At 42.8% G+C, this 15,646-nt stretch overlaps 1 protein-coding gene across 1 annotated transcript; it reads right to left on the bottom strand.

Moving 5' to 3' along the window:
- Positions 1–1,410: 1,410 nt before the first annotated feature.
- pfkla (phosphofructokinase, liver a) lies at positions 1,411–11,857 on the bottom strand. Its single transcript, XM_080497668.1, has 22 exons — positions 11,631–11,857; positions 10,586–10,659; positions 10,383–10,460; positions 9,300–9,489; positions 8,877–9,042; positions 8,297–8,341; positions 7,425–7,533; positions 7,141–7,236; positions 6,781–6,873; positions 6,225–6,350; positions 6,070–6,134; positions 5,888–5,951; positions 5,655–5,801; positions 5,488–5,558; positions 4,685–4,772; positions 4,439–4,591; positions 3,326–3,490; positions 3,171–3,232; positions 2,738–2,849; positions 2,547–2,646; positions 2,338–2,443; positions 1,411–2,255 (listed from the first exon to the last, which is right to left on the bottom strand). Exons 1-22 carry the CDS (start codon positions 11,731–11,733, stop codon positions 2,108–2,110), a joined length of 2,361 nt encoding a protein of 786 aa, XP_080353794.1. The 5' UTR covers positions 11,734–11,857; the 3' UTR covers positions 1,411–2,107.
- Between the last annotated feature and the right edge of the window lie 3,789 nt (positions 11,858–15,646).

Below are 15,646 nucleotides of genomic sequence, written 5' to 3'. Positions count from 1 at the left end.
ATTGATACAACAGTATATGGAGTTTTTCCTCTCCACGTACCAGTTGTAATGCTGTCAAATGTTTCCGGCATATTAAGCTCTTGTCTGTGAAATAATCTTTTGTTCAGAGGAAAGTCAGTCTGGGGAAAGGAGTTTGGAAGATCAGGTCACTTCACAACTGGACGACAATCTGGTATCAACAGTTTATCACATTTGAACTGATTGCACTGTTAAGTGTATCTGTGTAACTATTGGTGGCATATAAAGGCATATACGGCGATAAAGTTATTAAATACCTGTGCTTGTAAGACCTTTTTCCAGAGGGTGAGCCCCGTGAAAGGATCTCTTGTGGAATTTGAATAAGTATTACTGGCTTTCAACAGTATAACCTATCAGAAGCTCTGAGGAAATCACATCCTAAAGTAACAGTGGAACCAACAATGTCTTATTTACCTTTGAATATTGAATTCGATCCATTTTATTAGGTTCTGGAAAGTAGTTTTCTATGCTGGCTGATGCTTCAATAGTCAACGTGTGTGTGTGTGTCGGAGCAGCAGTCCACTGGATCTAATGACCAGGAGGCCGTAGAGACGGAAAGCGGAGCCGGCGATGAAGAGCACAGCGAGGGACCCGCCGTTTTTCCTTCAACACCATCTCAAGAGAATGTTCCTTCTTTTCTGGCAATGATGACGCCCTTGTCATCAACCTCAACATCCCCATTGCAGTAAGGTTTGGTGTCTCGAGTGAACACTTTAAAGCTTGAAGTTACAACTTCTGACAGGACTTCTTTATTCAATTCAGCCTCAACAGCTCCCCAGGTCAAGGGACTTCTGAGACCAAATCCCCGTATTTCTTGTTCTCAACAAACTCCATTCCCAACACTCCAGGATTTGCTGGATTTGGATTTGAACCAGATTCATCACCGGAGGAGGTGAGGAGGGAGTAAAGCAATTAGATTTTTTTTTTTTTTTACCCAAAAAACTGTTTTGGTTTTCTCTGGACTAACTTAGTTTTGTTTTACTATTTGCAGGAATCACCTTTTGCTTTCACCGGCTCCCTTTTCAACGAGAAGGTAAAGTCGAAATTCTTTTTTTCTCCCAGTTCTCATAATTGGGACAGAATTATACAATTCTGTTTTCTTATTGCAGAAAACACCTGAATCAAAGTCTCCAGGTGGTAAGTAAAAAAAAAACAACCCAACTAAATAAAAACACGAAGTGATGTGTGTGTTCTGCTTTGTCAGACATGTTTTTGTTTTTAAAGGCCCAGGATTCCTGTTTGGCCGACCAGAGCAGAGTGAAGACTTCCAGTTTGCATTCTCTGAAACCGCTGAGTCAGCTAACAAAGGAGAGAGCGCGCAGGATTTTCCATTTTCATTCAACTTCTGAAAGCTCCACACACACACACAAAAAAGAAATTTAGAATTTGGAATTTGGTTTGTTGAATAGTTTCCGTATTTGTTGTTCACTGGACGGTGATGATGACTTAGAGTCATATGGCAGGTGTCAGTTCTTCATGTTCAAATAATTGTTTGCCATTTGAGTTATTTTATTGGAGACAGGGACGTTGCATCAGCATCACAACAACAATACACAACACAAGTTCTTTTTCGGTTTAGCTACATTAAGTTTGACAGTTAAAATGAAATGCACATCGATGCCTTTTGTTTCAGTGTTACTTAAAAGAGTTTCAGTGTTTCAGTCAAACACAGTATATAAAAGGAAGAAAATTAACACCACTCTGGTCCTTTCAGTTACAATCACAATCTGACTTTAAGACTTGTATGGATTTATACAAGAATATTTCAAACAAACATGCTTTTCTTTTTTTTTTTTAATGAATGGACTTGCATTTAGTTCCATGTCATAAATTCATAGTATATATTTAAAATGTGATTTTAATACATTCATATTGAAGCATAAGAGTCTACCCAGCACCAAACTCTGTAATGAATGATACATTCAATAAATTAATACTTGGAATAAACTTTTTTTTATTTTTTTTTAAATGTGATTTAATATACTGTAGCCACAGTGACCTGTTATAAAGTATGTAGCCTTTTCTCTGAAACAATGGATGGAAAGATAAGGGTTAAAAAGTGTGGCGCATGCCGTCTGCTGGAAGAAACCTAGAATCCAGAGTCGATGCTGATGGAGCGTCGGGTTACATGTTCCATCTCTCCTGGAACGTATTCGCAGAAGCTGGTCTGGTACTTGGCCAACATTTTGAGCATGGGTCGCAGATTAGCCCACCACTGGACTTTGGGCATCCGGTGCCTGTAAAACAGATAACGCTTATTGCTGAACACAACGCTGCGGTCTGGCTGTTTGAAAGAAAGTGCATTTATGGAGCGCTCACTCAAAATCTGTCATGTCTTTCAATTCGGAGACCGGGGTGAAAGCGATGACCTTCCTCTGGAGGCCGAGCACACATGCAGTGTCCGGCGAGTTAGCGAACACGCGGCCTGTTGGGTGGGGGGGGGGGGGCGCGGAGGAAGGAGTGTCGTCATTACAGGCCAGTCGAATTGGAGTTTCATACAAAGTTCAGCTCGGTTCAGGAACTCTTACCTTGCCGGAAGCTCTCGGTCAGTTTCTCTGAAAGCCACTGGATCGCCCTCACGCCCATCTTGGTGCCAAAGTTTCTATCGAAGGGAGAAGGTGCCCCTCCCTCGAGCACAAGCGCACAGTATGAGTATGTTACATGAGCTCACACCGGTTTTCCTGAAAGGTCTCGGTGATTTCTCTGCAATGTTCTGTACCTGTTGAAGGTGTCCCAACACATTGACTCTGCAGTCGAAGATCCCTTTGCCCTCCGCTGAATACAGTCTGTGGATGAAGTCTGTTGTGTAGTTCTCGTGGCATTTTTCATTCCTGATGCGAGAGGGGCAAAAGAAAGTCCGACTTAACTGCAAGGTCATCTTTCAAATAGCAAACCAATTCAAATATCTGTAAAATATAACACAATCGGAGTTCTGATAAGTTAAATGTTTGCATGCTCAGCTTTCTCACTTGAAAATGAACAACGTTCTTTATCTTGTGAAACACGTTCACTATCTAATGACTGCAGGGCTGTCTAATCATTTACTATGCTGGCAGCCACATGACCGATGATAAGATGCACAAAAACGTCCACTGGCTCATTCAGCCTGTGTTTCTTAAGAGTTTCAGTGCAGCTGAATCGCTGTCATGTACCTCAGCACCAGACCTCGCTGGATGTCCTTCTTCATCTTTTCAGCCAAATGCTCCACATTGGTCTGTGAAGAGAACACATCATTTAAAAGGCCCCCCAAAAAAAATTACAGGCGAGGGAAAAAAAAAAAAAAAGGAATTCTATCTTCCACTCTTACCTTGAGGTCATGAATGTTAAATGGGTCTTCAAAGATGTAAGCTGCATCGGCACCCACAGCAATACCGGTGCAGGTTGCCAGATAGCCACAGAACCCGCCCATAGTCTCCACCACAAACACTCGTCTCTTGGTCCCTGAGGCCGACTGCTTTATCTTGTCGCAGCCCTGAATTCAAAAGGGAATCAGATGGTTAGCATGAAATGTTGGAGAAAAAAACCTCAAACTGGGTCCTAATCAACCTTTAACTTTAGAAGCTGATCATACTGGCGGTTACTAAAAAACTTAAGAGTTCACCAGAAAGGATTTTTAAGAAACGTTAAGGGCCGTGTCAGTTCTTGATTAGTCTGGTAATACATTTTGCAAGTTAAGAGAATAACTAGAGGTGTCAAAACACTGAAACATTATCTTCATAGGAACACATTTTGGATTAACTGCCCAAAACACTAAACAAAAAGGTGCCTCCACTTGTATCAATGTACCTTACGGGTCACAGTGAGACGCATCACCTCCAACATCGGCTATAGTTTTGACTTTGTAATCAGCCTGCTTGCAAACACATAAGCTGCACTTATTTTAAATTCTTCAATGTGGTGTGAAGCATGGGCTCACAATTTACACCTGCATTTGCAGTGATCGATTCGTACTGGATAGTTGTGCCGACTTTCGTCAGAGTGGACATCGATCAATAAGCTGAACTGCAGTTCACATCGGGTACTTTTACTGTCAGTAGGTTTCCGCTAATGACTACTTACTTTGTGTTTGTATATTTATAGTGGCTACACTTGGTTTGTTAAATAATCCAATCTTTGTTTATTGGATGGGTAACGACACCCATCGTATGCAAAACACTTTTGAGTTATTACTGGCGTATATGAATCCAGCACAAACTTTTCTGTTATGAGCCAGGAATTCCAGAGGCGATCGTCATTCCCGTGATGGACTGGTGACCTGCTTTTAGCTAAACTGCCACTCAACCTTCTCGATAGATGGATGGGGAAAAATAGTTTAAAGTTGAGCTTAGATTAGCAGTAATGGCTGTCGATTCAACCTTTGTTAACCTTTAACCCAAAACGTCAAAGCTTCTCTGTGAAGGTGCTATCTGCTAAGTGTCACCTCCATAGCAGAGTTGACGGCGGTGTCCGCTCCGACAGAGAAGTCGGTTCCCGGCACGTTGTTGCTGATGGTAGCGGGGATAACACACATGGGGATGCAGAGCTCATCGTATTGATTGCGGGCTTCAAACAGCTGCAGCACGCCGTTGTAACCCTGGGAACACGGCACAGAGGTGCATTACAACACGGACGGTGTTAACTGTGTGCACAACTAATTCACTTTCAGAATGCGTGCCATGAAACCGACCTCGAACCCTCCGACGACCAGCAGAGCTGAGATGTTGAATTTGGTGATGGTTTCTGTAATCTTCTCCAGGTTTTTGTTGGGAAGCGTTCTGAAAGGAGACGACAGAAATCAAATGAGCTTTCCACTTTCCTATACTTATCACAGTGTGAACCATATTATCTCTTTCTCTTTTTTTTTTTAGCATGCTACCCAAGTGTGACTTGTGCTGCATTTCCATTAGTGTTTCATGTCCACTGACAGCTGCAGACTTGAGGCCTTTGCATGCTTTTTACAGGTGGCCAGCTATTTACATGAAACTATTGCAGGAAACTATTGTTTCAGTGCTTTGTTGATGGACTTCAACTTGGAGTGATTAGATGATGAACTTCACTTCCCAACAGCACTAAATAAAGTGCGACAACATGGAATTTTATACCCCGCAAACCTTTACTGATTCAGGCCCAAAATATCTTGAAGGATCATAGATTCAAAAGAAAATCCCAAACTTTTGCAAGTCTTCATATCTGGTAGACATCTGATATTACTGAAGAATGAAGCGATGAGCTGGCTGAAAGTCAAGGGTGTTGTGACCTCGTGGTTTGACCCATTTGCGTAAATGAAATATTTCATCAAGTCCTACATCAAGTACCTTTGATGAATACCTGATCGGTCTTCACAGGATTCTGCACAAGGTCAACGACAACCTGATCATTTGGTCAACCTCTAAGCATAAATTCTTGCCGAATTAGATTTTTTTTTTTTTTCTTCCACAAGAGGGTTACACTCCTTCATAATAATTAAATCAAACCGGCTCTTTCACTCACCGCTTGGTCCCCAGCAGCGAGCCTCCTTGACCTGTCCATCCTGCCACCATGTTCCACTTCATCTCAAACACCTGCAGACGGACAGGAATTAGCTTCCGCTCATTTCCATCAATTCTACAGGGAGATGATTACAAATCGCCTTCACGGTGAGAATAAAGGGCCCTTACGTCTCCGTTGGCGAGTCCGAGAAATCCATCATGGACGGCGTAGACCTTGTGTCCGTGCGCGAGTGCCAACCTCACAGCTGATCTCACTGCTGCGTTCATGCCTGCAGCTGGAGCTCCCACGTTCAGGACTGCCAAAGTGAAGTTGCTCTGTTGGGATATCAAACAAAGGTGAGGGAAAAAGTTCACACTCTCTGATCATTTCACTAATTACTCAGGCTGTGCGTGTGACTTACTGCAGTCTTGGCAGGTTTCTGGAAAGCAAGAAGTTTATAGATGTTCCAGTTGTTCTCGAAACTCCTTGAGGGGAAAAAAAAAAAAGAAAAGTAGTTGGTTGTAGGATACAATGAATTCATAAACATATGCTCTATTGGTTCCAAAAAACTATTTGCGCAAACATGTACGTCTCAGCACTCACCCTCCACGCAGTTTGATGGCCTCGTCAAACCTCTTCTCGTTCATGGCTTTCTGCACCAATTTAGTCTGCGAAGGATCGTCAAATATAATCACAGCTCAACTCCCCACCGCCTTCATCCTCTGCACGACAAAACGAAGAAGTGAGAGAAGACTCACCATCTCTACGCACTCCATGAGCGGCAGTCGGACAGCGTGGTTACCCGAGAGGCCGATGACGCAAGGCGGCGTGTCAGGAGAGGCCTCCATCAGAGCGACCACGGCCTCCACACCCACCTTACAGCTCTGGCAGCACACAAGGAACATCAAGGGCGTTGATGAAGAATCTCGGGAGGGTATCACCCCTTAACAAGTGATGTTATGCGACACGTGACTTGTATAATAAACATGCAATTCAAAACAAATGGTTGAGCTACATATAAAATGTTTGTTTTTTTCTAAAATGTTATCTTTGCTTGAATCAAACTTACAGTAATAGCCAACGTTTGTTATATTTTGCTGTGTAAAGCAGTACCGCAAATAGCTGAAATTATTAAAAAATTGCCTGTCAACTAAAACTCAGAGAAACGTGGGGTTTAAACTGCTTGTTGCAGAATGTGGCATCAATCATTTACGCTCAATTAAATAAACAGACTACTCTTTGCGGTGTCTAATTGAAAGGGTTTAACGTGACAAAAGTGACAGAAACAACAATAAATGGCGACGCTCATCTTACCAGTATTCTGTCAAACGCCGAGGGAGTTCCTCCTCGCTGAACGTGGCCCAGAACAGTCACTCTGGTGTCATAACCCAGCCTCTTCACCACCAGCTTCAAACAGACGACACATTTCAGTTTATTGATACAACAAATCATTCTTATAATACACAAAACTTCCACCATATGCATCCTGTCGTCATGAGATACCGAGTCAGTAAGGAAAAAAATCCTGTGTTTCATGTTAAATAATCTATAAACTTGCACACTATCTGTTTAGATGTAGATGTGAAGTGTTTTTTGGGACGACTGATCACAGGCACAAACTTGTCTCGGCTGTCGAGCACCTGTTAGATAAAGTAGAGTCGCCAACAAACTTACATCTTTAACGTAGGTTGAGGAGATGGGATCCCCATTCATGTCAATGGCTCCTTCTGCCATGATTATGATGTTGAGTCTTGATCCCGTTACGCGGCTCTGCAGGTAAACAAGGTCAATACATTTCACAGTGTAGCTGACAAAATACAATCGCAAAGCTCATTTATGGAGCCACCAAATCTCAAAGATACTCCAAAAGGCAATGTGATTGGCAATTGAATCTATTTAAAAGTGTGTGTTAAGCTACGGATGCTACTATACAGTCCAGACATGGTATTTTCTCTCACCCCCTCGAGCCGATCACACAAACGGTCCTCCCAGCCCTCCTTTGGAGGAGCTTCTGGAATAAAGAGCCAGTCTGCGCCAGAAGCCAGAGCTGACACCAACGCCAGATACCTACAGGAAATGAGGCAAAGGTGCGCAGGGTCGTCACTCACACAGTAACAAGGAGATGTGCTTAAATAAAGCAACAAAAAAAAACTGCTTACAAAAGAAAAAAACTAATGATTTACCCTTTTAACCAAAGGTAAAAAGATGCAACGAATATGCACTGAACTATACATTTAGAAAATGAAACCTTTTGAAGGACATGTGTTACTGCTGTAAATGACACAATCAATGTTTACTGGTTCACTTTCAGCCATGTCAGAACGAGTTGTCCCTCTCATACACTGCATTTTATAAGAGACCTCTTTCACTAATATAAATGCGAGACGAGAGCGAAGAATATTACATCATTGTGTGGCTAAACCACTGTTACGCCTGTCATAGTACAGGCGAAAAAAAATTTAGGCTGAAAACTCCTCAGTTACCTGAATGTAATGATTGATGCAATAAATTGTACGAATTTCCATCTTTGATAAACACCAGTGGCCTCCACGTTACCAAGCAAACAAATTTCCAGATATTCATTCCTTGTTTCATAAGTTAACAGATGATTTTGATCATTTCAAGGACAGCAAACAAGCTTATCTCAATTTAAAATACTCAAAAATTACCGTTTTACTGAGTTTATTTCTAGGGCATTGATTTCTTTTTTTTTTTGAGTTCCTCAAAATGATTAAGGTCGCTCAATCCAAACACACAACACAGACAGAAAACAAATACCACGGTGCCATGAAGCCAATTCAAAGTCCCGAAATGAGACAAAAATACTCACCCACAGTGTCGCCCCATGAGCTCCAGAACAAAAGTGCGCTGGTGGCTGTTGGAGGTGCAAAATGGTTTAAAGTTAAGCAAAAGCAAAATAAAGGCCTGAAGAAACACTGCGCATACAAAACGGCGCACACGCGGACTTCTGAGAGAGCAAGTCTGGGCAAGGTGGGAATCATGTCAGAGCCACTTCACCAAAGACTTGGCAAAGAGGGTTGCATTCCTCAGCCTTAAATCATATACTGTGCAGGTAACGTGAACTTATCTAATCTCGAATCTTGAAATGACAAAAGTGAAAATGACCAAAGTCAAAAAGCAGTTAATTCGGACTGACTCCAGTCAAATTAGCATTTTTTTCCCTTTTAAAAAAAAAAAATCATACAATCATCTGGCTCCAGCAAATGGGTCTTGCCTATAACTGTATTACCAATAATGTACAAAAGCCGTACACAGTGCATCCTTCTGAAGCTCATTGTGCTCATAGTTCTAATTAGTGAACAACGGAGTATCTGGTGTGTGAGTGATTTTATAATTAAGGCTTTGAAGAACCCAGCGGCTGCTCCGGCGTCGCTGTTCGGTGGTCTGACCTCTGTGCTGTGGTCATGATGGCGTCAATTATCTCCATGATGCGATGCAGCGCAGAGTCGGCTCCAATGGTCATGTCGGTGCCGCAGAAGTCGTTGTCGATGGAGCCCACGAGGCCGACGATGTTCAGGTGGGTGTGCTGCTTCGCCAGAGCGCCTGTGATCCGTCCTGCAGTGGCACAGTATCTCTGCTTTGACAGCGGACAGTACACGCTGGACCATCCTTTAGCTAGTTACTGGAGATTTGCATTCGATTTGATACCAACTACTTTACACAAAAGTGACGTCGTTATTTGAAAAATAATTGTCGATGGGCAGTTTTACCACAGAAATAATACTACGCTTTGTCGTTTTCCATCTACACACATGTGAGCTGCGCATCACCGCACTATTCTGAGGTCCAGTCGAGAGCGTTGCAAGGTTTACCTTTCTCTACGAGTTCGTCCAGCAGGCCGCTCCACTCGCCGCGGAAGAGGTTGGCTCCGGTGAGGCTGCCGTCTCCGCCGCACACGCACAGGTTGGTGATGCCTTTCTTCACCAGGTTGAAGGCAGCGGCGAGCCTGCCTTCACGAGTCGTGAAGGACTTACAGCGGGCGCTACCTATCACGGTCCCACCCTGCAGCACCAATGTTATTTTAACCAGTCAGAAATGGAAAAAAGACAATGATTGCTCAACTAAAAAAAACCCCAAGAGAATGTGTGTAGTAATCAGCAATCCAAACAAGAAAATATTTCAGCCTGGCAAATTCACAGGGATTTTCACTGAAATGAAGATCACACTTCTTGTTTGAGATGCACGCAATTCATAGACGAGCACTCGCACGCAGACACTGTTTTGTATCACATTCACAAAAGGCTGAATACGACACAGATCCCTACAATGTGTCCTTATTTTGAGTTTTTCTTCCGCTTGAACGGTATTAAAGCAAGCAACCCATTCACTCTCAAAAGCAAACATAGCCTCACCACATTTGTTAAATAAATTCAAGGCAGCCAGTGCAAAAAAAAATAATCAAAAAGTACAGTGGAAGCGTGTAACATTTCTCTTAACAACGTAGCTTCTAAAAGAGCATGCAGCAACAGTCCTTACCAGACTATTACCAGTAAGAGAAGAGACGAGAGGATACAGATGAAAATAATAAAATTCTGATGTAAACAAAGAGAAATAGAAAGAGAAAGAAACATGACCAGAAAGAAAAGCAAACAGTCTAATAATTATGTGAATAAATAACAGCAGTCTTTTAATATTCAGCTATAGATGCTGCACTGGCTGTTAAGTGTGACTGCGCTAATGAATGTATCTGTCATATTGGACTGCAAAAGACTGAACAGAGTAAATCCATAGAAATGCAGGAGAGAAAAATACGAGTTTCGGGATCACACTTGCAATAAACTGGATGTCGAGGCTATTTTAGAACTCTGACTGGTTGATCATCTACTGTCGGTTTCAACACATATCACATTTAGCAATTAGTCTCCGATTTCACCACGGTGAATAAGTCAACCTACCAGCTGGATGATGTTGGTCACACTGTGCCAGTGAGCCAGTTTGATGTTGTCGCCTCCATCCACCAAACCCTGATATCCCTGAAAATCAGCAAAACACACACCAGAGCACTGTGGGTCAATCGAGCAACAATAAACAGCCCACATGATGTGAACGAACACAAAGAGGCCGCTCAGTGTAAACAAAAAGGAAGGAGTCAGTTTACCTCGTTGATGAGGTAGACCTTGGCCCCCACGTAAATGCCCATCCGGGTCACAGCGCGGACAGCCGCGTTCATCCCTGGGTCGAGAACAGTTGCACAAAAGGAAACTTACCATACGATCACACCCATCAGACGTTACAACGCACCTCTTTGCATGGAGGAGAGAAACGGTGCGGTGGATGGTTTATGGACAAAGGTGCTATCTGCTCCCTGGAGCGTGACAGCAGGCAGGCGGGTGACTTTGACGGTTTCCAGTCAATTTTCCCTGATTTTTGTGCTTCTGACCGGTCGTCATCGGTTGTGATGTAATAAGGCAATAAAGTGAATTACAATCAGTTGTCAACGCAACGCAGAGCAGTAGGACTTCATCCGATTGGCCAAATATCTTGACATGAAGAACATGGATGCACAGTACAAGGAAGAATGGAAGATATTGTAGTTTGTTTGCATTTCAAAACGTGTATCCTCCACATGGTGATATTGAGATATATCATACTATCCTAAACTGTTGTAATAGATACTTACTCAAAAAGGCGAAGTGATCATAGAAACGATCAACACAACAACAATTACTGAAACGCTGCTGTCCCCTGCAGCTCTGTGGCGCCCCCTGTGAATCCCACCCCTACACTTTGACAACTGAGGACAGAATGACACTTAGTGCATTACAATAAAGATCAGCTCAATGATATGACTGATCAAATATTACATTTTGATTTTTCTTCTCTTACAAATTAATAATTTGTGATCAGCTTTTATAGACTTTAATCGTTTCCTTTGAGGTGCAATCGAAACCTGCACATAAACAACAGTGTCAAAGCAACACACAGCAGGATAAAGAGCTCCAGCTGTCTCCTCGAGGAAAAATACATTACTTCAACTGACAATTAGATAAATGTGCGTCGTCCACCTCGTGACCTTTGACCTCCCTGACAAGCCTGCGTCTCCCTTCCTGTGTAAACAACCCCCCTCCCCCGCTCCTTTGATTTCTGTTTTCTCCTGGTTGGAGTAAATTCCAGATGCGGACAGCAGTTCATTATTACCACACCTTGTGCATCTCCCCCGCTCGTCAGCACGGCCATGGCCCGACCAGCTCCCGTCATCTTCAGCGTCTCCAGATCCATGGAGGCCATTCTTCTCACCGGCTCCATGTCGGGGACACCTGAGCCCTGGGAGTCAAGGACTTCTGCAGCCGCACAGGTGAAGGTGGAGGTGGAGGTGGAGGTGGCGCCGAGCAGCGGGTACAACTCGTTCCAGATGTCGCTTCCTCGTTGGCAGCAGTTTAACCTCACGCGACCGACGGACGGGGGTTACACCTCTCCGCGAGTTGACTCCGCCCCGCGCGCAGAGCGCCGGGCCATACAGCGGTGCGCGTTCACTTCGTCAACCCGCACGGCCCGGATAGGAGAGACCTTCCGCTTTTCCACAATACTTCTTCTTGAGACGGAGCCCCGCCCCCTCCATCTCGGCCTGAGACAAACTGCACGTACGACACGCGCACACCTCTCCCCTCCTCCAGTTTCATCATGATGGTGGTACAAGCATGAAAATAGATACATAGATAGATAGATAGATAGATAGATAGATAGATAGATAGATAGATAGATAGATAGATAGGAATGGCTTCAGGGCTTTTTGTAGTTTTCTTAAATATATTTTATTTTAGGTTCAAACATAATATAGGAAAAACAGTTACACCTACCTTCACCACTGTTTGAGATTGTGTGAGAGAATTTCATCAATCCATCCTCTATGTAACTTTGTCCAAATTAGGATTATGGAGGTCTGAACCTAATCCCAGCTGAGTGGAGGGAGGGGGCAGAGGCCGCCAGGCCATCACAGGGCAAACACAGAGAGACAGTCATGCAATCATATTAAAATGTGCTTATATAAACACATGGACAGAATACACATGTCACCGTTTTCTTTTTTTTTTAAAGGGTAAAAGTGAAGAAAGATTGTCTCTAGAAAAAATATAATTTTGGTCTGTTTAGACTGGCTTTCATGCAATTGTATTTCAATATGTTTAGTTTTTCTTTGCATGTGTGCAACTATATATTGTACATTTATATATGTACAGCATGTTGGATAACTACAGATTATTGTGAACCGATACAAATTTTGAATTGGTTGAGCTGCAAGTGTGCCTAATAAAATGGTCATAGAACAACATATGCAGAGCTGGAATTGGGATGCAGAGAAATGTGCAAGTGGATCATTGAGTGATTCTTGGTGCAGCATGATGCAATCATTGGAGTTTTATTGTATGTACTGATGTCACACTCAGGTAAGACAATTCAATCAAGCCTCATCACCGTGTGTAAATAAACACTTTGGTGAAGTTGAATTTTAAATGATCAGAGTGAGTTAAAAGCATTGTTAATGTCTGTTGTGCAATGTTAGAGTAGCAGAGGATTTTAATGACTAAAAGTTGAAGCCCACAGTTGTAAGTGGACTTTGCTGGTAACAGAGGAGACAGACAAGTGTTTTGGGTACAGTACATCAGCATTTATTCCATGCAGTTGTTTGCTCTGATTTTATTCTCCCAGATACTCATTGCACTGTACACGGGGGTAATACAGGAAACCGACAGGATTGGTTGATCATAATGCCATTTAACAGGAGAGGGAGCTGTAAATGAAGAATAACAAAGAAACGGATGTTTGATACAATTGGAGCGAGGCAACATGATGTCCAGTTAGAGAAACAATTTCACGGAAATTCAGATGTTTAGTGATATTTTGATCAAAATTGAAGGGGGGATAGAATATCACTGCAGTGGCACAGGAACCTGCATCACATGTGCCCTCACACGGAACCTCTCATTCTCCCTGCAGTGAGAATCCACTGACGACCCAGTGGTTGTGGACATGATTAATAACGGCCTATCACATGGTCCAATTAAATGAAGAAAAAAAAAAAAACTTCAGGAACACTTGCTGTAAAGCCTGTTAATTATAACACTTCATCTGCAATGACAACTTAAATAAAAAACAGTCCCCTGCAGGTTCAAATGATTTGACAATGGTTTTGTTCTAACTCATAAATACTGTCCTCTTCCCATACCAATTCATTGTGCTTCCTTTAAATAATACTTTCAGGAGAAATCATAAGTAATGATAATTCTGAAGCTGCCCAAAATTAAAAAGAATGCTACTCCTTACCAGTCATTCAAAAATAAATTAATTCAAAAATCATGTAGGCCAGCTACAAAGTAAGAAGAAGAAAAAAAAAAGATCAAAGTTAAATTAAATGTTAACAATCATACTTCACAGGATATATGCTAGAAAGACAATGTTATGACAGCTTGATCGGATTACCCAGTCATCACAATACATTAGGTTATTTTACACGTACGTAAACATGAGCAAAGACAGTGGGAGGAGGCTCAAGGGAAGGCAGCAGCTGTTTTCATACCAGGAGAGAACCTTTCCAAAGCTCTCAAGCAAACGGTAACTGGTCCGTCAGTACATTTCACCTTGTGCTACTTGTTTCATCATCAGCCTCCCATGAGGTTCAATACTGATGTGAGGGTTTCCTGCTTGTTTTCAACCAGTCAGCTGGTCATCAATGACAAAAAAACAACAAAAAATCACGGCTTTGCCAGAGCTGTGCAGTATAAAGAGAGGACAAAAAATAAAATAAAAGAGGTGTAGGAGGAGGTCACATTACATTTACACAGGTTTACTGTATATACAGGAGTAACACTGAGATGAGGTCTCTGATAACCACAAGCAGCCCGATGCTCTGTGGCCTCGTCTCTGGCTTGTGTTCCTTAACGTAGAGTCTCAGCCGCCTGCGTTCACTTGAGTTGACGTCTTGACATCATTTTCGTTAAATTCAACCCTGGCTGTTTTTCAACTGCAAGATCAGAAAGATGGATGAGAAACAGGGCTAAAAAAAAAAATCATACAAAATAAAAACTAAGCTCTCAACGATGCAGTATCCCCTTTCAAAAATAACTAGACAAAAAAATGTGTTATATTGCTGGGATTCTAAGATTGTGAACAGATAAATTACCTTGGTTAGAGAGAAAACGAGCAGGGACGTTTACATAACGCAAGGCAATTTGAGTCTGTGTAGCTGTTGCCATCTAGCGGCCGTTGATATATTGTTCTCATTCTCAGTCAGCAACACAAAACCTGAGCGTTGTACTCTGGAAAGGCAGATTCACAAAAATGGGACCGTTCAAAAATATATACTCTATGACACGCTGCTCTCCTCCAGCCACCGGCCACTGTGTCTGTGTCTAGCCAGCTAGACGTCCCAGATCCTGAGCAGGCATCGTTTCTCTCACCTGAGAGCCAAACCACACTACGTTTTATTGCTGCTCCATTTACCACGTCGGAGAAAATAAGGTAGCATGTTTTGGACGCGACATATTAAGACGGTATAAACTACGCTGCTAGAAAATGTTTAATGGGATGCGCTGCACTTAGTGATTTTCTAGAAAGGGGATACCACACCTGGGAATGAGGCTCAAAATGCTTTCTACATAATATTAATGTCTGTTACAGCGATAAAGGGTTGAACATCAAGGCTATCCGTAAGACCAGTTTCAATATTCCTGCATGGTCCACAATATGCGCCACTCAAAGAACATTCCTGCATACAGTAATTGGTCCGGTCTAGTTCCACAGTCCTCGAACAATCCTGAGATGAGACTTGAAACTGTGATGTCTGATGAAGAGGGAGGTTCTTCGTCATAACACACACACAAACACACACACACACACACGCACACACTCCCTCAATGACGCTCATTGTGACATCTGATTGCTAATAACGATGGCGTGCCTTAAGAGAGCGGGATTCGGCAGGGAAAGTATTTCAGTTTTTGTTTTTTGTTTTTTTCTCCCCCCTCAGCCGTCAGCTCAGATTTTTCTCCGTGGCTCTGCAAGCTCGTCCACTTCATGCAGTCTTTGTGCGAGCTGCGCTGTACGGGCATGCTTTGACAGCTTGGTTGGGGTTGGGGAGGTTGGGGGGGGGGGCACGATGACAGGACAGGTACGGTGGTCCGACGGTAGGAGAGTCTCGTTGCGAGGCAGGTTTTTCATGCTGGTG

The sequence above is a fragment of the Blennius ocellaris genome, assembly GCF_963422515.1.
Source record: "Blennius ocellaris genome assembly, chromosome: 6".
In the NCBI taxonomy this organism is placed as follows: Eukaryota; Metazoa; Chordata; class Actinopteri; order Blenniiformes; family Blenniidae; genus Blennius; species Blennius ocellaris.
Note: the sequence above shows the minus strand (reverse complement) of the source record. Positions and strands in the feature narration are given on the sequence as shown.